This window comes from Rissa tridactyla, chromosome 6, assembly GCF_028500815.1.
Source record: "Rissa tridactyla isolate bRisTri1 chromosome 6, bRisTri1.patW.cur.20221130, whole genome shotgun sequence".
Classification (NCBI taxonomy): domain Eukaryota; kingdom Metazoa; phylum Chordata; class Aves; order Charadriiformes; family Laridae; genus Rissa; species Rissa tridactyla.
In genome coordinates this window covers 67,127,614-67,149,006 of record NC_071471.1, presented here as the reverse complement: position 1 = coordinate 67,149,006, position 21,393 = coordinate 67,127,614, and the positions used below count along the sequence as shown (strand labels likewise).

At 37.9% G+C, this 21,393-nt stretch overlaps 1 protein-coding gene across 2 annotated transcripts in view; it reads right to left on the bottom strand.

The window, feature by feature from the left end:
• Positions 1–21,393, bottom strand: part of INPP5F (inositol polyphosphate-5-phosphatase F) — a 52,083-nt gene that overhangs the window by 12,163 nt on the left and 18,527 nt on the right. For both annotated transcript variants that reach the window (XM_054206417.1, XM_054206416.1), the window contains exons 2-10: positions 17,763–17,843; positions 10,542–10,678; positions 9,067–9,195; positions 8,399–8,566; positions 8,020–8,076; positions 6,222–6,420; positions 3,684–3,863; positions 1,726–1,793; positions 1,140–1,264 (exon numbers count right to left, since the gene is read on the bottom strand). In XM_054206417.1, the coding sequence (XP_054062392.1) occupies positions 1,140–1,264; positions 1,726–1,793; positions 3,684–3,863; positions 6,222–6,420; positions 8,020–8,076; positions 8,399–8,506 (737 nt within the window). In that variant the 5' untranslated portion in view covers positions 8,507–8,566; positions 9,067–9,195; positions 10,542–10,678; positions 17,763–17,843. The remainder of the gene's footprint in view (positions 1–1,139; positions 1,265–1,725; positions 1,794–3,683; positions 3,864–6,221; positions 6,421–8,019; positions 8,077–8,398; positions 8,567–9,066; positions 9,196–10,541; positions 10,679–17,762; positions 17,844–21,393) is intronic.

Here is a 21,393-nt window from a genome sequence, read left to right as displayed (position 1 = left end):
CCACCAGGAAGAAGTGTGCAGCTATTCAGGCATGTGCAACAGTTTGTTCTCATTTTAGGCACAGTCTCAACAAAAGCAACCACTATAGGTTTGAAATTGGGATGTCTTGTCCTGCTTTACCACTGCTTCTACAGAGAAAGAATGAAGATCTACAGACACATCATCCCTTCCTCCCCCGACCCCACCAGGCTGCTTTCAGTATTGTTCTCCATTCACTCATGCTCATAGTGCAGAAACAAACAGTGCTGGTCACTATAGCAGTTCTTAGGAGAAAAGCAAACAAAAAATGAAAGGTCATTTAAACAAAAGATTAAGTGTCAAATCAATTCAGGACATCAATACCCCTGCAGAAAAGAAGTCTCTTAAGGGCCATGACTATTTTGAGGGTTTTTTTCCCTTCCTCCCTATCCTCTGAGACAATATCCACTAATGACATACTTATTCAGTCAGTAATGCTTTTCCAGGCCAGATGCAATCCCTAGATTAAGTTCAGAAATGAAGATAAAACCCAGAGTTTTTAGACCCCATATTTGTACACAAACACAGTCTGCTTGAGGGAAGCATGAGAAATACATGCCTGCATGACAGATCACGTGCTTGGGCATGTGAACACTGCACTAGACCATGCCAACACCAGAGCAGAGTCAAAAAAAACCCATCAGCTATTTCTACTGGATTAAAATAAAATCCAGTGTATTTTATAATGGAATAACAGCATCAGGGTTCTGAAAGAACCCACCATATATTTACAGAAACAAGCAAGAGAAACAGAAGAATGGCTTGTAGTGAAGAATTAAAAGCAGGATGCTACATAGTTTGAAAAGCAGGTCAGCAACAACTTTACATTCACAGCATGTTTAAGGAAACTCTCTTGCTTAAAACGCGTAACAACTTCTAAGCTTCACCTAATAAATAACTGCATATTTAGCAGGTCAGGAACACAAGACCAACAACAGCAGTGCTTGATTATCCAAACTTGAACTTTTACAGCGCTTTAGGTTACAAAATGTATTCTTCCTATTTAAAAAGTGTTTCATGCAGAAGTAGAAATAATCGTGGCTTTTCTCCTCCCTTCTACTCTCATTTCATACTAATAAAAAAAAAGATGCAAAGTGACATTTCTAAAGAGGGCTTCTTACCAGTGCTCATGGAAGTCGAATGAAACATAAGTCAGATTTGCATTGTTGTACAGAAGAACTTGTTTAAGGTAAGCATCTCCAATAATCTTCTCTCTGCCAGTCTGATCCACCAAATTAATGATAACCTGTTCAAAAGTTTAATTATTTAACACTTGTCATCTGCTACAGAACTTGCTTAGATTTATACCATGGAATAACAAATAGCTCAAGAGTTAAAAAAAGACTTGTAGGTAATCCTGCTGAAGTTACAATCTTTGCTAGATTGTACCCAAGATCAAATAAGGTCCAACAGTTACCTGACTACCTGAATTTTAATACAGAGAAGCTATGAATTCACAAGACAGGTATACAAACGTGAAGATTACTCTAAGTTATTGCTGGTTTGTTTTTCGGGGGGTTTTTTTGGTGTTTTTTTTTGTGGAGGATACTTGAAAAGCTTAGTAAAATTCTATTTAAGTACCACCCTTCCAATTGTAAACAAGTTTCTGAAAAATGACAACCCATATTATTAAGAATAAAAACTAAAAACATTAACTTTTATCCCCTGCATTTTCATAAGATGACTACTTTATCATGCAGCACTTACCTGCTTTTTGTAATTTTTCAGCTGTTCTTCAAAGTGTGCACGAAAACAGGACACTGTTTCATTTTCACCTACAAGACACAGCAGTGTTAGACAAAAACAGCCTGGTCAGCACCAAGCCCTGCCTGAAGTACTAAATCATGCCCAAATCTATACTCTAAAAAAAAAAAACCAATATAGCTTTACTTGAAGTACTAAGACACACAACATCACATATTGTACAGAATTACTTCTAAAGGTCTTTCATCAATTTGTTCAACATTATTATTTTACTACTATAATGTACAGGAAACACCATTCTTAAGTTTTGCTTTATTTTGCTTTTTGTGCAGAGCAGATTTGACAAAAAATTAACTTTTAAAAAGCCTGTTTAATCCTTCCACATATGCACCACACCCCCACATAAACATCTCCAAAAGAAGATTACTTATATTTGTTTCACATCTTTTGAAAAAGCAAACTGAAGTGCAAGAAAGGTTTGCAAATTGCAGAGGTGGACACACAGGACAGGGACAGCACTTCCAGTATTATCCCAGTTCTCCTAGAGGACAAAGCTCCTTGTAACTAAAAACACTATCCAGTTGATTCAAGACACCACTGATTCCTCTAAGTCTCAATTCCTACCTGTAAATCTACCAAATTAAGTGCAATTCCTCAGTATTTTTTTTGAAACTAATCCTATTAGGAAAAAAAGTGAACAAAAAGAACTGCTCAGCTCTATAAACAGATGTCACAGCACAAGCTTTCAGTTGGAACTAATTAAGTGTTGCTGCCAAATATCTTGGGGGAACTGGGAAGTGTTTTATTTGGATTTCCCTCATTTTGAATTTAAATAAATTTCCATAATGTAGCAACAAGTCATCCCTCTCCAGTAATCTCCAGGTTATTTGGTATAAAAAAAAGTCACAAGAAACCTGGATCTCTTGATACATCTTCCTTAAGTCCACAGTGATAGTAACTGCTTGTCAACTTAAAATTATATGCTTGGCCCAAGTTCCTAAGCAAGCTCAAAGGCCCATTCTACTAGGTATTCCTCAAGACACAGGGAAAAACCAGTCCTTTAGCTTTCCAACATCACAGCCTCCTCTGAAAGAGCAGATTTCTTTTATTTTCAGCCTAAAAACAGTCTTCAGTGGCAGAAGACCAGACCTGCTAATGCTAGAGGAGAATGTGCATCCAACACAGAAGTTGGACTTGCAGAAGTACATACTTGTGATCTAGGATACCAGTCAACCCAATCCATCAGGGGTCTGATTATACAAGATCATGAACATACTGTCTTCCTTCCCAGAAAAGTTTCTCCTTTACAGTGATAAACCTTGAGAAGATTCTTTTTGACCTCTGTCTTAAAAAAGTTCAGGCTATGAATACTTAGTTCATAAAAGCATCCAGATTTGCCAGTCTCATCAATATTCTTATATGTTTGGGATTTTGCATTATCTTTGAGTGGAAAAGAAAGCAATTTAGATCTGACAGGGCCCACTAGAGACAGTACTTAATTTCAGAGAAGACAAAAGCACACTACAAAACTGGTGTTATAAGAAATGTCTGTTTTCCCACACTGAAATAGCAGCCCTCAACGCAGAGGGAACCTCAGTAGAAGTTAACTTTGAGGAAAAAGATATTTGTAAAACATCAATCTCTAAGTACGTTCTCAAAAGAGAAGGCCAAATTGTCTCCTTTCCCAACACAGAAAACTCTGCTGCAGTGAGTAAGACTAGACATAAAACAGGTACTTCATTAAATATTGAAATTCAAGACTTGTTGGTATTTACTTACCATGGACAAGAAGTCAGAGCTCTGCAGAGTTGCAATTAGAGTAGGAGTTAACTGGAGTCATGTCATTACTCTTATTCCTGGCTTTTAGAAAGTGCCACTGAAAGACTAGTGGTAAAGCAACACTCCAGTGAACCTATTTCTAAGGGAACTCTGATCTTTAGGTATTCCAGTCCAATACTTACTCTTGTCCAGTCGGGGCCGTGGGTTGTATCTATATCCAACTTGGCTCCAGAAAACAGGCACAGAGCCTCTGGTTTGTATAAATGAGAGAGTATGATTATGGACATGAATCAGTTGCTCCGTCTCAACATAATTTGCCACATTTCCATTTTTATCAACACCTCTTCGCTTATACCGCATTCCTAGGAGGCATGAGAACGATCAATTCACATTTAAGTATTAGTCTCAAACATTAATAGCTTTCGTTACTGTATTTGACAACAGTAACACAAGAAGAAAGTTCCAGAGAAAATCCATGATCAATGGTAAAAGTGACTCCCATCCCAGCCTAATCCCCAGAAGTTGTGCTGACTATATGGATAAAGTTTATTTACTGATCTAGTACAAGAAGCAGAAAAATAAGTTGACAGGGCAAGGCAGTCTACTGGCACTATGAAGTCAGATGTATCTAGTCCACTCTAGATGATCCATTGCTTCCTGCTCTGTCGAGTTTAGCAGGAAGTTTTACTTAAGCGCTCGGTATTTTCCAAGAACCTAAAAGCCACTTTTACTAACAGATGTTCCACTTCTTACAGTAAGAGGTCCCACAAGCAGCCCAAGATTTCCATGTTCTACAGAAGAAAAGACTTTTCCCCCCACCTTGTTTCAAGCTGTGTAACTAATTCTGCACATTAAGAACAGATACTCTTCTTCCGACTACAGTTTTTTGCCTAGCCATCCCTGACCTGAACATTAAACACAACAGGTAAGTGATGCATACGGACATTTACACATCCTTTACTCAAAGGACAGTACATCACTATTTCAGAAAGGATGCAGGTGATAGCAAGGGATAGGGAAGGAATAAGTAAAAAGGGTTGGAGAAAGACTCAAAGCCGTGGTTTATAGCTTGGAAATTCAGTTACACAGAATATGAACAACTCTGTTCCACGTCCTGAAGTAGCACTGGACCAAACTTTTGAACTGAAGTCCAACAGCACTAGCTAAGGACTACGGGAGAAGAGGGAAGAGGTTAGAAACAGGGAAGTGAAAGGAATATAGAATACCTGTCATAGGGACCTTTAAGGGGGCTTTCAGACATCCTTTACTTATGTCCTGCCACCAATAGTAGCTGTTACACCAAAACCCACACTAAATCATTGCACAGGAAACTTCAGCTCCTTTACTTTTGATATCTCAACTTTTGCAGACACTAGGCTCTTCAGCTTAAGAGCAGCTGTCTTCCTTTATCTCATGATACCTTTCCTTAAGGTCCTGGGCATGTTGATAATTTAGTGCAATGGTATTTGCATTTTACTTTTAAAAAAAAGAAAACACAAACAAGCTGCCTGACAAATGAAGACTCGGTGCATTTAACATAGAAGTATCTTAAGCTTTCAAATCAGTGTTTTCTCTGCTTTTTGGGGGGCTTGGGTTTTTAACTACAATATTTCAGAAAGGAAAACACTTTGAACTCTTGCCTAAATTATGTATTACAGAATGAATTAAAAACACAATTCTACAATTATTCTTCAAAACATTGCATCAATTTACTGAAACAATCTTTTTGTGTCAAGGGAGAAAGTTCTACACAGTTTATGCTCTGGACTAGCAATCAAATGAGCAGTGTCATTAATAGTAAGAGGGATTCAATAAGCAATTTGCCCTCTGAGATTCAGTTTCTGTATCTGTAAAACTATTTAGTATAAATAAGGCACACTGAAAACTAGTACTACCCTGAAACCCTCAAATATTTACTCTGAGTTGTTCTGACAAACAGTTTTCCTGAGAACTGAATTAAATGCACTGAAGTGAGCTGTGGTACAAAGGCCAGTCCCATATCAGGGTAAGCTTGTCAGCTTTTGTCTTTTTTTGACATGTTAAAAACCTGACTGCGTAGGAAAGGGCTTGGGCACAGCAGAGAATATCTTAAAAAATCTGATAGATTGAAAAGGCTCAGAGACCAGACCTACTAAAGTATCAAATGATTCAATCTTTCTTTCTGTGCTCCTAAGGATGGGCAATATTTTTTGTTTGCCTTGCTACTATTAGAATAAGTCAAATAAGGTGCGAGACCAAAGCACAGTTCTTATTTCTCACCTTGGCCCCACATAAACATCTCTTGGGATGCAGGCACGCACACACAGCTCTTCAAGTCTCTATTCAGCTGCTGTCAAGCCCTCAAAGGAAGACCTTTGAAAGTTTAACTCACACCCAGGCCTACTGAAAATACTGTATTAGGACAGAGCTGTTACAAGGTCCTAATCAAGGTGTTCTTTGCAAAGATGTAATTTTATCACCGAACTGTGACCTCCAAGGATACATTCAGTGCCCTAGAAGAGCCTAGAGAAGCTCACTTTGTAACCATGCTCAGTATCAGCTCTGCAGTGCTGTACCTGCTACAGCCTTTCCTTTTCTCCTATAAGAAGGAAAGGCTGTGGCACGTACTTTGACAAGAGCTGACCATCTGCAGAGCTGACAGCACTCTTCCAAGTTTTATCTTCTACATCCCTCCCCAGCGCTCAGGAACAATCCCAATGCCTTGAACTATGTTTGCCTACCAGCTCTGTGCCGACTCCGGCGTGAAATAAGCGCCACCAGGAATGTTGGATGAACGTCATCTACACAAGTTGATTCCTGAGGAGGAGTTTCAGGACTGCTCTTATCATCATCAGAAGATTCACTATAGTTTACTACAAGCTCTTCAATCTGCACAAATCCTTGTATGATGGGTATAATCCAGAAGTCCACTTCAGCATTCTGAAGGTTACAAAAAACATTCACATTGTTGTTGATTCTACATTACCTACAATTATTTCTGCCATTTCTCATGTTTATCAATAGTTGTTTCGCATGCATCATGTTTTGAGAAATTTTTGCCATATCCTTGTCTTATTTCTGTAAGAGGTACCAGCATTTATCCTCCATTAGTCCTAGGGCTTTTAAATCAGGAGAAGGAAAGAGAAAGCAATTTGAGATTTTTCTGTAGAGATGAAGCAAGTTGAAGGAAGGCAAGGCAAAAAGCCCTCCTCTACTTACAGCTATCTAGGGATAGAAGAGAACCCTTCAATATTTAAAAGCTTCTTTCCCCCTTTCCTCAAAGGGAGTTTTCATGCAAGGTTATAATTGATGTTTAAACATATATTAAAAGCTTAAAGCAGTAACTTCTCATGTCAAAACCAATGATAGTCAGTTCAGACAGAGCAGCAAATACTGTTAATTTATTATTTAGTTTGTGCTATAAGGCAGTTTTAGAACCTTTATGTGGACATATAGCATAATACAGTTGTATAGGTAGGTAGATTAAAAATTTCAACATGTAATATTGTTAGCCTGTTTTCAGCAAAACATATTAGCATAAGCTTTATAAAGGCTAACTCAGTACCCAAGACCTTGGTTTGGGGCTCTGCACATCATGCTTCATCACCCTAAAACCTCAGTTTCTTAAGCAGAATTTAGATCCGAGTTCCATACTAATTCAAGGTTATCCATTTATATCTTATAACCTGAAAAATACAACTAGTTAGACTCCTGTATTATACACAAACTTTCCCAGAGCATCTAGGTTTACCCTGCTCTGACTCCATAAGCATTAGAGTATATAAACTTATTAACGAAAGAGAGATACAAGGCATAAGGTAAGATGTGTGCTGTCATCTTTAAAAGAACCTAAGACGTAACCTAAATTGGCATACAGTAGTTAGTAACTCAGTCCTTTATCTAGGAGGTTAATCTAAAACGAAGTGAGATTATAATATTGAAGAAAAAGAGTGGTTGTTTTATGTTTCTTTCTTTGTGCCCATTAGCTAGGAAAATGCTTTATCCATTACTCTGAACAAGTTCAGAATAACTTGTTCTACACTACTGTTGCATTGATCACCTACTCTGTTCAAGGAGAAAAACAGTATTCTCCACTTAGGAAGACAAAAATCTCATCTCAAGAAGATTCTGGAATTCAGCATTTCTTTCTTTTCTGGCTCCTCCTCCTCATCAAATAATCAGCTCTGTCCAGGGATAATCCATTGCACAGATAAATACATCTTAAATTTACCTTCAGAAATTAGCACAAACATATCACACCTCAAGGTATTCTGCATTGCTATACTGTAATAAAATTTTAATTCAATTGATGTGCATTAATTAGCAATGATCACAGGCTAACGAGAAGGCTGCTGGAAGGCCAGCTGGGGGAAGAAGGTAATGCCAATTGCTCAGCTTCTAGATCAGAAGGCACAGCCCCGATCCTGACCTGTCTGCCAAACAAGCTTTTAAGTAAACTTTGACACCTTAAGTAAACATTTGAACTAAAACTAAAGAATGGTTCTCATAATACATGTTATTGTTAGAAATAAGACTCACATCAATGCTGATGAGATCTTCGATCATGTGCTTGTTCCAAAAGAATCTGTCATCAACCTGTTTAAAATAAAAATGGCAGGTTTTGCAATATTTTAAGTAAGGCTTGGCAATATCTTTGGTAAAGACACCAGTGTTATTCACTACAAGTGCACATACAAGTATAGTGTTCCCTACTTTTGAATGTAACAGCTCTGTTCAAGACATGCTGCTGGAGACCTTTTGTTTCATTTCCTTGCACTGAAATTGGTTACAGGGCACGATCTTCAGTTGCTGTACATTATACCAGCAGAGAATGTGACCAACCAAGTGTTGGCCACATACATTATTGAACAGCACATCCCCCAAAAGGGGGCAAAAAAAGGAAAGTACACACACTTACTTTTCGCCACAACGGTAAGTTAGTTTTCTCACACGCACTCTGTCTCTGCACAGAATTTGTTAGGTCATAGGTCAGGCTGTAGTAAAAGGAGTCTGAATCCATGAACATTTTGAACAACTCCTCCAATAATCTCTTCTCCAGCTTCTCTTTTTCTTTGCTTTCTTTAATCTGAAAGAAAAGTAACAACTTTCTTATGTTTTTGATTGAAAAGACTCCAGCCATATTTGCTAAGTGCCATTTATAACCTTGTAGGACAAACATTTTCTTAGGAAGCATCTTAAAATTCCTATCAAAGATAAACACAAAGGCCAGCACCTTCAGAAATATCATGTTGCACCAAATTTTGTCTTCGTTTCTATATGGTACAAGATGCTTATGCAGAGCAATTCGTAGAAGATTAGAATCCAAATAGAAGCTAATCCTGGTAAGAAGGCACTCTTAGCTCTGCCAAAGTTATATAATGACAAAGTGAAAAATCATAGAAGAGCAACATTCAAATAATCAAAAATTAAATTGAACTTCAAGACTGCAGAATGTGCAACTACACTGTTTTTTACCAGTTCTCTCTTTAGGTCTTAGTACTCCATTTGATCATCCACCATAACCTTTGAATTATCAACTAAACATTTAAAAAAAAGACAAAACAAGAAAACAGTAGAAAGCTTTACCTTCTTTTTATTTGGAGCAGACACATTTGATTTAATTTGAGTAAGAGTCTTCAGCAGAAATTTTGTGTCATCTGGAGACTGTGTAATCTTCTCTGGCTTGTTTATCCCGAAGTGGTGCTTTTTACAAAGCTAAATAATGATATTGAATTAAAGCCAACCCTTAAATACTCTTTAAGAAGTTCAAGAAAATTTTAGTTAAAAAAAAAATCTACAAAAGCAATACTGCAGTGTCCACAAACCTAGGGGAGACACTTAGAAACCTGCATGTTCTCCCGTATTTCAATATTTCAATCTATAGCATAGAACATCTGCCTCAATTTGACATGACTTGAGTATCCAGTCCCACCTCAACTTCCCACCCAAAATACAGTGTAAATCAGTATTACTCACTTGTATTGTTTTTCCTTTATCTTTTGGAAAAAAGATCTGCAAAATTTAAAGGAAGGCTTTTCCTTGAAGCCAAGTTATAGAATATAAGGTTCCAAAACAAGATGGAAGCAAGAACTTCCATCTAAAAAAAAAAAAATATATATATACACACTCTCTCCTGATTCAGAGGGCAAAGATATAACAGCTTTTCCCCAAGAATATACACACGTGAGAGCCCTGCCTTAGAGACATTCAGGGATAACCTCAGGAGTAAGCAAGTTGAAGTACCTGGGAGAGAGCACTGCAAATCTGAGTTCTTGTACAGGTTTCTAGCCACAGAAGCACCTAGAGTATGCAGAATATTCTTGCCTACACAACTAAGAACAGGAAGGTGTTACATCTAGATTTCAAGTCATATTCTTGTGTCACAGACCCTGGGAGGTTCTAATGCCCAGACTCTGAAGCAGTGCTGCAGCAACTCTTCATGCTCCTTGAGTTCCACCAAAGCTTTGGAGATTCCACTTTACTCTCCCCCTCTTCAGGGAAGGATTCTCATGCTGTCATACAGGCACCACAGAGACTATCACAAGTCATCCTGTTCCCCCATCATCATTCCCCCCTGACACATACACTCAAAAAAAGATGCCTGAAGCCAGAATTGTTCTCCCAACAGTCTAACCACAGTGTACATCTTAGAGTACTAGAAAGTCTTACCATGCTAGTCATTAAGAGGTAATCAGCACTTTTTTTTTTTTTTTTTAGACAAAACAAGGTTCCTGTCTTAGTCTACAGCTTTGTCCCTTTAGATGACACCAGTGGATTAATTTCTGTTCTTAAGTGATCTGTTGCTCAATTACAGTAATAAAGTTTTGTTCTTGTGTGATATTTTCAAGGGTCTTTATGAAATTTGGGTATAGTTTTAATGTAATTTCCCTCCCTATCAGAACTTTTAACCAAAAAAAAAAAGGCATTTAAAAAGCACAAGATGTTCAATCTGCCTGCATACACCAGGAAAAAGAGGTAAGAGGCACGTGTTTAACTAATTCTCATTTAAATTTCACTGAAGCAGAAGTGGGAAAGTCAGAATTCACTGCAGATAATCATACCTCTAATTCCAGATCCTGAGGTTCTGTTTCGGAAAGCGGAATCACTGCAATCTTTGTTATTTTGTAAACCTCATGGTCTCCTGGAAGCTTGCCAATCAATGCTTTCTGACGAATTAAAAGTAGCCACCATGGTAAATCTGGGAAAAGATTATAGATGCTTTGATTTGTCTGTCAGGCATTTACTTTGATTAGTCTCCCAGAAGCTTCTCCCCAGTGTAAAACCCCCGCCAGGAACCATTTGACTAGAAGAGTCCAGTGAATGCTGATTTGCCATTGCTATGTTTTGTTATTATGCATTGCAATTAAAAAAAAACTCTAAAAAGCAATACTTATTCTGTGTCTAATATAATAAGATATTAACTATTTCATAGACTTACCCATTAGAGGCAAAGTTACCACTACTTCGTCTATAGCAGTTAGACAATCTCTAGGATGATGCACATTCCCACTAATATCACTAACAGCAGTACAATTTGAAAAGAATAGCTGAAGCTCAACAGACAGCAAGCTAACATTTTGTACCTTCTATTTTGTATAAAACAGCAAACAAGACAGATATGGGTACCAGCTGATTACAAGATTCATGAGTTAAGAAATCTGGTGAGCAAACATGGACTGCATCATAAAGCAACTCATGAATGTTTAAGGTTTCACAACATCATCCCTGAAGTATATGCAGCTAAGTGGTGTAGAATTAATTACCCAAAGATTAATGAAGATACTGATAACAGCTGCATACCATATCCACATTCAATCTACAGCATTTGCAATTATAGCTTCAGCACTTTAGGAGGAGACAGGGAAACAGGACAAACATTCCCACTGACTGAACAGTGCCTGAACATTAGCTTTCTAGATTTGAATCCCTTGGTTAGCTCAGTAGCATGCTAGTAGTACGCTGAGTCAAAAGTGAAAGTTCTGTCAAGACAGATGGAAAGTGTACAGAAAGTCTTAGACATGCATATATGCTCAGTATTTCTCCCAACTGAGAAGTCACCAACTGAGCTTTACTGAAGAGGTCATACAGGCATTAAAAAGCCTGTTATGTTAGACTTAAATATGCTTCCATACTTGTGACAGTAGACCGTGTCATATATTATGCCTTCAAATACAATATCCAACCTTTGGCAGGAGGGGGGAAAGATCTATTCAGAGGCTTTATAGCAAATGCAACATCTATTTTCCTTGCTCAGTAAATTCTAAGTACTATTTTATCCTCCAAGTACTTAAGAAAAAAACCAGGATAATGTGTTTAAAGTCACAGGACACCCAGAATTGTTCTCTTTCCCGCATTTTCCAATATACTCTCAGCATAGAATTAAAGGTCTATCAAAATTGTGAGCATCTTTCCAGTAATTGAAATTAAAAAAGCCTTGAACATTTCTGCCCAAATCTGACAAGATATGTTTAAGCTGCAGTTTCTTCTAGAGAAAAGGAACGAACACTGTGAACAGACTGCTGTGCATTACGACAATCCACTCATTTTGATTCTATATCACTATCTTTAGAAGAGAGATGTGCTTATGTTTGGTACTAACAAGCCTTTAAAATCACAAATGCACTGTGAGAAGCAGTGGCTGCCCCCCAAAAAAGGGAGGAGAGGAAGGGGGATGAATTCATGCACCATTTATTTAGTGTATGTGATTTTCTAAAGGGAGTCCTGCACCAGTTCCTGAACACAGCATCAGGATCATAATCCCTATGGGATCAGAGACAAGTCAGGTTGGAAGAGATCTCAGGATGTCACCCTGCTCAATAAGGGTCAGCTCTGAAATTGGACCAAGTCACTCAAAGCCATGACATAAGCATAGTCTCCTAAAAACTAGGTGAACTGTGCTATTCTTGGTGGCGAAAGGATAGCAAAGACAAGAGAGCGACAGCAAATGCCAGCAAGACAGCTAGCCTTACTGACAGCAGGTGCTGGAACAGCTCTTCTGTACAGGTACAGACAACACAACTTGGAGAACATCTGTCCAGCATTACACTGAGCAGCCATAGGTAAGGAAGAAATAAGAAAAGGGAAGCTGAGGAATACAGGATAGATCCTATGTGACAGTGAAAAGACCAATAAATAGGTAAGAAAGTTCTTTTAAAAAGGCGAACTGAAGTGCTGCCAAGAGCACCAGCAACAGATGAAGACGTCTACTGCTTCATCTAAAAAGAAGGTCAACCATTTTCTTTTGCTTTCCAGTAGGCAAAAGCAATACAGGCTCTGGAAACCCAGGGCAATCCAAGCTTAACAGAAGGGTAGTACAATAGGGAATCCAGACAGATATTCCTGTGGGCAGTCCTATAATCTCATCTATTCCCACCTACGGAAGGGTAGCTACACAACTTACTCCTATGAGGAGATAAGCAGTGTATGCCAACAATCAAAACAGATACTCTTTTAAGAAAGGATACCATCTAGAGCTCCAGCGAAATAATCAATATGATTCCATTGGAAAAAAAAGTATAATGTAAAGGCATTTCTAACCAGATACACCCTAGTGAAAAACGGAAGATAAAAAAGTCTCTGGCTCCGCTTCAGTTTACCTCATATTAATAAATCCTGGTAGCAATCAGAGCTTAAAGCCAAGTGAGTTCTGTATCCTTTTACCATTTTTTAAAAAAATTGCACTCAAAGGCATCTTGGTGTACATTTCAAAACTCTATTTCTATTATAGCCAGAGCCACAGAACATTGAAAGAAAACAGGAATTCCCCAGCAGATCAAAAGAAAACTGTCAGGAAGCAATTATGCAGATAAGTATGCCCTGAAGTAAAAGCTTCAACAATAGCCACAGAAGCAGCATATTATGATTGCCAGCAATATCTAAATAACTGAATCTCTAAATAGAGTATGTGCTTCTGCAGTTAAAAAAGTAGTTCCATAGAACAGCTTTAAAAAAAGATATTTATTAGTTATTGTGTACTCCATGTGGGAGGTATGGTGTGTACAGAAGGGCACTACAGCTATGTGTCATTCCTGAAGAGCACATGTTTTAAATCACCTCTTAAGATCTAATGTTCATTTTTAGTGTTTTATGAAGAACAGATGGCAACAGCTAATTTAAAATACTGTATCTAAAGAAAGCTATTACCTCCCATTCCTCACTAAAACAGGAATTTAGCTCTCTTTGTTCAACACAGTCAGCATATCACTGCTGTTTTTCTGTAACATTTCCCAAACAATATAGTATTTAGTTTCCCCAAATGCTTTTGCAGTAACTTTTCTTAAACTGTACGTGTTTACTAGAAATGCTGCTTTTTGCAAGTATGTTAATTTTAGCCAAGAAATTCCATGCTACCATTTTCTTATTTTTTGTTACTTGAATAATTTAAAAATTAGTTGCATGCCAAAAGAATATTTTAAGTTGTTGATTGTATGCAGTTAGAAATTCAGCAGCTACATCTCACTGAAGACATTTCAGACCCTGAACTACTCATTGTTTCTATCAAGATTCAGAGGCACACTAACAAAAAAGCTTTCCTTTCCTGGGGATAGGGAAGGAGGAACTCCACTTTCCTTCAGTTTACTGAGTCTACACAACCTTGCCAGCAGCATTTAATTTGGGTCTTAATCAGCACTGGAAGAGCACACCAAATTGATACAAGTACAAACATTAAACTGCACAGGAGTGTGCTTTGACCAAGAAACAGAAAAACACGTGGTGGCACTGAATGAGTTAAGTGGAAGTTGCTGGTACCAGTTAAGAAATCCAGCTTTAGCTATAGTTAGATATACACTATTAACCACTCTGATTAAAAGTGATTCAATAATCTGCTAAAATGGTAATGGTAGCCTACAAAAGTATCTACTTTTTACTTTAACAAAAAACAACACAACCTCTTTCTAGTTCTATATTGGAAATTTGACAAAAGGAAATTGAGGGGCTACGCTTATATTTTGTATGCTTGCACACTAACTGAATCACAAAACAAAATTAATACTCTATAAAGGCAACAATGCTTATGCAAGAGATGTGCTTGCCTTTATATGGGAAGATCATGCAGAGACAATTTCAACTGTGCATCTTTATCAAAAAATGTGCAAAGTTCTGTTTCAGTAACTTATGTCCACAATACATCCTAAAATCCTTTTCCTTCTATTCCTATTTTTACAACACATTTTCTTACAAGTCACTTGTGATGGACCAGAAAAAGGTAAGAGACCATATTGCATTCTGATATTCAATTAAGGTTTTGTTTTTTGGTGTGTCCCCCCCCCCCCCAAAGCATCTTAACGTTTAAGAAAATTCAGTATTAGGGAAGAACCAAATGATACTTTAAGTAGACTTTCATCTCTAATTGAGTGCGTGGTTATGTCCAGAGGTACAACTGACCCCCTCATGGCAAAAATTCTTTAAAGAATTAAAAAATAAACCATGTAATATTGGCTAGCTAGTTTCTATGAGATTGCATCCCTGCCACAGAGGCTTTCCTACAAATTCTCCTGTAGCAGGCCTGCAATAAAACCAGCAAAATTAAGAGTAAATTAAATCCCATCCCTAGTTACAGCAAATTGGCAAGGGTATTTCAATGCTACATTAAGGACAGCCCAGGATTGACTACAGGGACACTTCAAGGTCATTTTAGGACTGCTCCAGCATTCTTGCATTAAGCAAGTCTTTCAAGAACATAAGGATCTATGCCCAAGACATTAAAGTGCATATAAGCTTAGTAACAGCTTTAGATTGCCCTGGTAGCAACTTCAATACTTAAAAAGTTATTTAAAGCTTCCAGTATTGGTCAGTATGTGCCAAGCGTTTTTAAAAACACGCCAGTACTTCTTTCCAACAATAGCTAACAACAAGGTTCTGAGCAGGACAAGCCCATACAGGACTCCAGTTAGCCAGACGAGTTCCAAATTAAGTTTTCTGATCCGTATAGTCTTGGGGAAGGGGGGAAGAAATCAGAGCAAGTCCTCCTGTTCTAGATCAGCTCTGTGAGAAAAGCATTTTTTCCCCAGCTTCTACAGCACAGTACTCTTACTAAGTCTGAAGATAATGGTCCACCAATATTAAATATTTATACAACTTCTGCTGATAAAGTTTCTCAGTGACAAAGATTGATACAAGAATAAGTAATGAAGACAGGTTACTGTTACAGAGTGCTAGATGATTCAGCTAGAGGATTACAAAAAAACTACACTTGAATATGATCAAGTGAGAGTTCATTAACAATAAAAGGTTTCAAGAGACCTATGTAAGACATCTCAGCCCTCTCATTTTGACTGCCGTCCAACAGAGCAACTGTCAGCAGACTCAAGGAAGCAGCAGTTCTCAGCAGAAGAGTAAGAATAAACAGCTGGAGATTTTATCTTTCTTCAGACATTTAAAGGTAGAAAAATAAATGTCTGCTTACAGGACAGTTGTATCACTAAACACCAGAATATAGACAACGAGGATAGTCTATGAACAGTTTGTGGTGGTGTCATCTGAAGAAGGCAGAGAGGAAACAAAATGCTTCCCACTAGCCTGAACAGCAACTGAATGGAGTGCCTGGATGAGCATAACTGATTCAGGAGCTCTACAGGACACGTGGGAAGACCATCGGATATTGGGCTTATTACCTGATAATCTTAATTTACTTGATAACAGCAAGCTGGCACCTACTGAAGTGTCACATGCCAGGGAAAGTTTCAACTCAGCTTTCATAAGGAGAGGAAGTGCCTCACAACAAGCCCACATGCAATGATATTTGGTTGCCATAACACACTAGATTTTCCAGAGAGCATTTGACAAGGTCTCCCCCTTCAAAAGCTTTTATACTAGACTCCCTAGAGAGGGAGGAAGGCCTTTGTGTACCCAAGTGCTTGGTTTAAAAAACAAAAAACACAAAAACACTAAACACCACCACACCAAAAAAAAATGCTAAAAAAAATGATTGAGCATTTTCCCACAACATAAAGAGTCATTACTGGAGTTTAGCCATCATTCATCATGAACAGCACATGCTGAACAGCACAGACAACCTGGATGGAGAGAAGAGAAAGTGAGATGGCAGAGTCTGAACCACTTCCTATCATCAGGTCTGAAAAAGAATGGCTGAATAGATCTGCAGAATGAGCACAGGCAAAAAGATCATGTGAAATTCAAAGAAGAGAAAGGGACGGAATGGGAAAGAGGATGTGATCATAAACTTCATGGAGAGATGGGCTCTGAACTACTACTCTCAGAAATGAGACCTAGGGGTTACAGTAACTATGGCACCAAAGCATTTCCTAGAGCTAGACCTATGATACGCTCACGCAGTGGTATACCTGTCCCTTGTCACCTCCTCCCCTATTGCTAGTATGCCACTGCCATCTTGAGTAATACATTTCTATTCAACAGACTACGAACACCTGATCCACTTCAGCACTTAACCCATCCTGCTATCCTGGAACACACTTGAAACTTTACCTGTAGTGATCATATTGTCAGACACTACTTTAAATGCAGGGTCTAAGCATTCACAAAAAGAACAGCACACACTAAGTAAAGCAGAGTTTACAGCTAGTTTTCCTACCTGTCAGTAAAGATATCCAGAGCACTACTGGCAGAAGAATCTTTCTAGATAAAGCTGGTACATATCAAAAGAAATATTCATCATGGCTACAGGAACTTGCAACTCACTAAAGCTAAAAGAGCAACTGACCTTATTTTACAGGAAAAAGTTACTATAGAAACTTTTAGTTATAGTTAGACCAGCTTAACATTAAATCACAATGCATTCTACACCTGTTTCCATCACCTGCTTCCATTGTATAGCTATGTCTTACATTTAACAACAAATAAGTTTAAGTATTCCTTTTACTTTCAAGTAGTCATCTATCAAGGTAGTAATTACCCTTCAGGTTTTCATATAACATTGCAAATTCAAGCCTTATTTTTCTGAAGACTTACATCATTAGTTTTATACCATAGGAGAACAACAAAAAACTACTTGAAAGGATTATTCAAAGAGGTGCAAGAATTTTATGCATCTCACACAGAGCCTCAGATAGAACTTCAAACAAATTTTTACTCTTTTTGAATGCAGTTCTCTATTTTTACAAGACAGTGACAAACCAGAATACATACACTGTAAAGTACAGGGAATTTGCATCTGCAGCTATAATGCAATCACTTCAACAAGTTCACATATTTGGGGAGTACACCTCCATTAAAAAGAACACTACACAGTATTATTTGTAGCATCGCTGCCTTTAAAACAAAGTGCATTAGCAGTAAAAAGAAAAACCAAAAGCACCACATACCTGTATGAAGCTGAACTTTACCAATGACTCCCTCAACCAGACCCAGACAAATGGGATTCCAAGCCAAAAGAAGATCAGTGGCTGCAAAGGAGAACAAAGCCCATGGTTTGTTTGGTTATTTTTAAGTAAACTCAACAGAACAATTAATCCAGTGATGTTCATTCTCTCCCACTTACCCACCTTAGAGGGTAGAAAATACACCACAATTCCTGCAGTGAGATACCTATGCCGTTCAATTTTTGCTTGCTACCAAGTAGCTATGACCAAATTACTAAATTTCTAATTTAAAGCCCTACCCCATGTCTTTCCCAGAAATTTCAGAAAAATTGTTTTGGGCTACAGTAACTCAGTTTAATGGAGGCTTAATTCTTCTGACATCCATTAGAATTTGTCACTTAACTGAAGTTTTACATGGCTATAGTGAAATTGAATACAGGTCATTCATTAAGTTAAGAGTGTAGCTTCAAAAACCTAGCAGATGTTAACTTTTAGTCACAGCTCTCTCCCATACCTATCCAGTTACTATTAGTTCCACATTCTATTTCTATATACATGCACACGTACTTCCTCTTTTGTTAAAGCACTCCCACAACTACATGGAATACTGAAGCACACAAATAAGTTTTAGGTTTCTAGTTCTCCTACTGTTAGAGATTACAGTGAACCACATAGGAAGTAGAAAAGAAAGCAGGAAGGCAACACTATCAACTTTGTAATCTGTGAAGGGTACCCCTCTCAACATGCATTCAAGCCATCACTTGATGCAAGTCAGTATTATAATATAAACATGAGAAGTATCCCCCACTGCAGATATTCAGTAAGAGCTTCTAACAGTGGTGTAGTACCTGTTCAGAAGTTTAAGACTCTGGGGAAAAAAAAGGTTTCAGAAGTCAAATCTTAAGTGAAGAGAAACCACTAAAAGCAACTAATATCTGTGTAGGAGAGAAGGTTTTTCTATACCAAGAAGGACAAGTTTGTTATTATCTACCAAAACTCACTTGGTTCCAGGGTGGAAGACTTTCTCCAATTTTATCATCCAGACAAATTAAAATCTTAGCTCCCAGTGTAAGCAGACAAACATTTGAAAGAACAAACTCACACGGTATCTTAAGATACAGAAGACTACAATCATCCACCTACACACACTTTATTTACAAGACCTTCGTTTCTTCTTGGAAGTCTAAGATCTGCAGGTGACAACTGGTAGCCTGATATTTTTAATGTACTTACTTTTAAACACTGTGTCGTTTAGACACATTTGTAATTTGAACTTTGCTATTCTAAGAATGCACATTTACTCTTAGCTTTCAGCATAATATTTAATAAGAAACAAGACTCAGCTAATTTCGTCATTAAATATAAGCAATCACATAAGATAAAACAGAAATGGTTTAAGCCAGGATAGATCTAAATTGAACTCATTTAAACAGAATATATCACATGTGCTTTTATATAAGCAGACAAGAAAGAACTAAAAAGGTTTTGATGGCCAGCCCAGCCCACACCACAACACAGTAGCAGAATTTAAAGCTATCTTTGCAGGAGGCAGTACAGAGCTACAACTAATGTTTGTAACCAGGCTGTACCATTTAATGGACTGTATCTGCAGAGAACCTTCCCGTCTCACTGCAGGAGTGCTACAGGCAGCTACTTGGTCTGTACAGAACCTAGTATGAATCACGGTACAACTAAATGAAGTTCTTAAGGAGACTAATACAGGTAGAGGAGTACCAGGAAATAAGTGACAGTGGCTATAACGGTGTGAACGGTTTGATTTACCCTCTAACCTTGAAGTACCTAAACTCATCTTGTATCCATATGTTGTGCTGATACAACACAAGTTCTACAACAGCCTGACCTAAGTTACAGTCCACATAACATGCAAGAGCATTTGTATGCTGAGTGGAAAATCTGCACTATCAAACTCACAGGAAAGAGGAACACAGACAGCTTTCCTCACTCCCAAGTCTTCTCCCTTCTTTCCTAGTTCACCCACACATTCACAGAATCTTGTTTTCACGCCTGGGAATTTTCTACAGCTGATTCATCTCAGACTTCATCTACTTTTTTTGCTATCTTTGCAACCGACTGCCACATTCATATTCCTTTGAGAGCACTAGAAACCAGCCAGATACATCAAGCAGCCAAAAAAAACCCACTAGGCACAGGAGGCATTTGAAGAACCAAACCACTGAAGGTTTATCATAGCTACTACAAACCCAATAATCTAGAATACCATCCAAGTATTATTAAACCACTGATCTCCTGCTACGACAAGAGATATTAGTAGAAAGCTCTGGATAGTAAGTGAGGTTTTCTTCTAGTAGCTTACAAGAGGAAAAAAAAAACACAAGAAAAGGATTGTTTTAATTACAGATAAGGAAACAATAGTTTAGACTTGCCTGTAAAAGGACATAAGGAAATTGGTATCAGGGACTGTAGGACATGTGGGTCTTACGTAGCTGTACTATTAGTTTTGCGGGTTACTCAGATACGCAGCCCTAAACATGAATCACACAGCGCCCAAGACTCCTACAGGAATACTCTCTAATAGCACAGAGACACAATGAGAACTGGCTCTAGACTTTGACTCCTACGTTCACTTATAGTATAGACAAGCTTTGGAAAAAAGAGAATGCATTTAGAGTTAAATGCACACTACACTTTAATTTGCTGTTTAAAGACAGCAAATACAGATCTACAAGCTGGGCAGCACTGGCTCTTGAGGTAAGTGTGATTATCGAGCTACCAATAGTGAAGGCTGACTGTTTCAAGAAACTTTTCCTTGGCGAAGGCACAGCACAGAAAAAAAAAAGCAACACATACATATTTAGCAACATTTGAGGAGATTAACTTTTTTTTTTCCAATGTCCAAGAAAACCTGTATGTGAAGAAGTCTTACAGGAGGAATGCCTGTAGGCTGTGAAAAAAAACACTAATTATGGAATCACACTGACGTTCTTTGCTGATAGCGTAAGAAAAAAAACAATCTTGTGATACTATTTCTAGAGAACTTTCTATAGGAAAGTATTGTGCAGCATAGAAGCAAGCAAGTTGTTTTAGCTAAGTAAACTGCATCTGGTTCTGACCTGATTAGAACTTCACAACTCGTTATAGCTCAATTTCCTGTGTGACAGCCATATCTCAACTCAGAGCCAACACCCAATCGTGCTAAATAAATATCACTACAGTAAATACCCATATGAACCTTCTGCTCTTGAAGAGTACGCTCTGGAAATGCAAGATGGATAAACCAAATTAAAAGGTTTAACTATAGTCCTCCCCACCCCCCAAGGATACGGGCTTTCATGGTAAGTGCAGTCCCATTTACCCTGTTTTGGAAGAAGCTGTCTCCAACTGCTGTTCAATACTGTAAAATTGTTTGAGACTGTTTGCTCACAGTCATTTAGTCTGTCTCGCAATTCTGGCAGCAGCTATCTTCAGCCACCATCTTGTGTCTTTGAAAGTTATAACTACTTAATCTTTGCTTATGTAACAATTTTAAATATACAAAGATCCAAGAAAGTTAACTGCAAGCCTGCAGGAGACTAGTCTTTAATTGTAAAATATAGCAGAATGTAAGAGGCAGCTAAGTTGGTGGACAGTAATAAATGTTACAGAAGGTATTTAC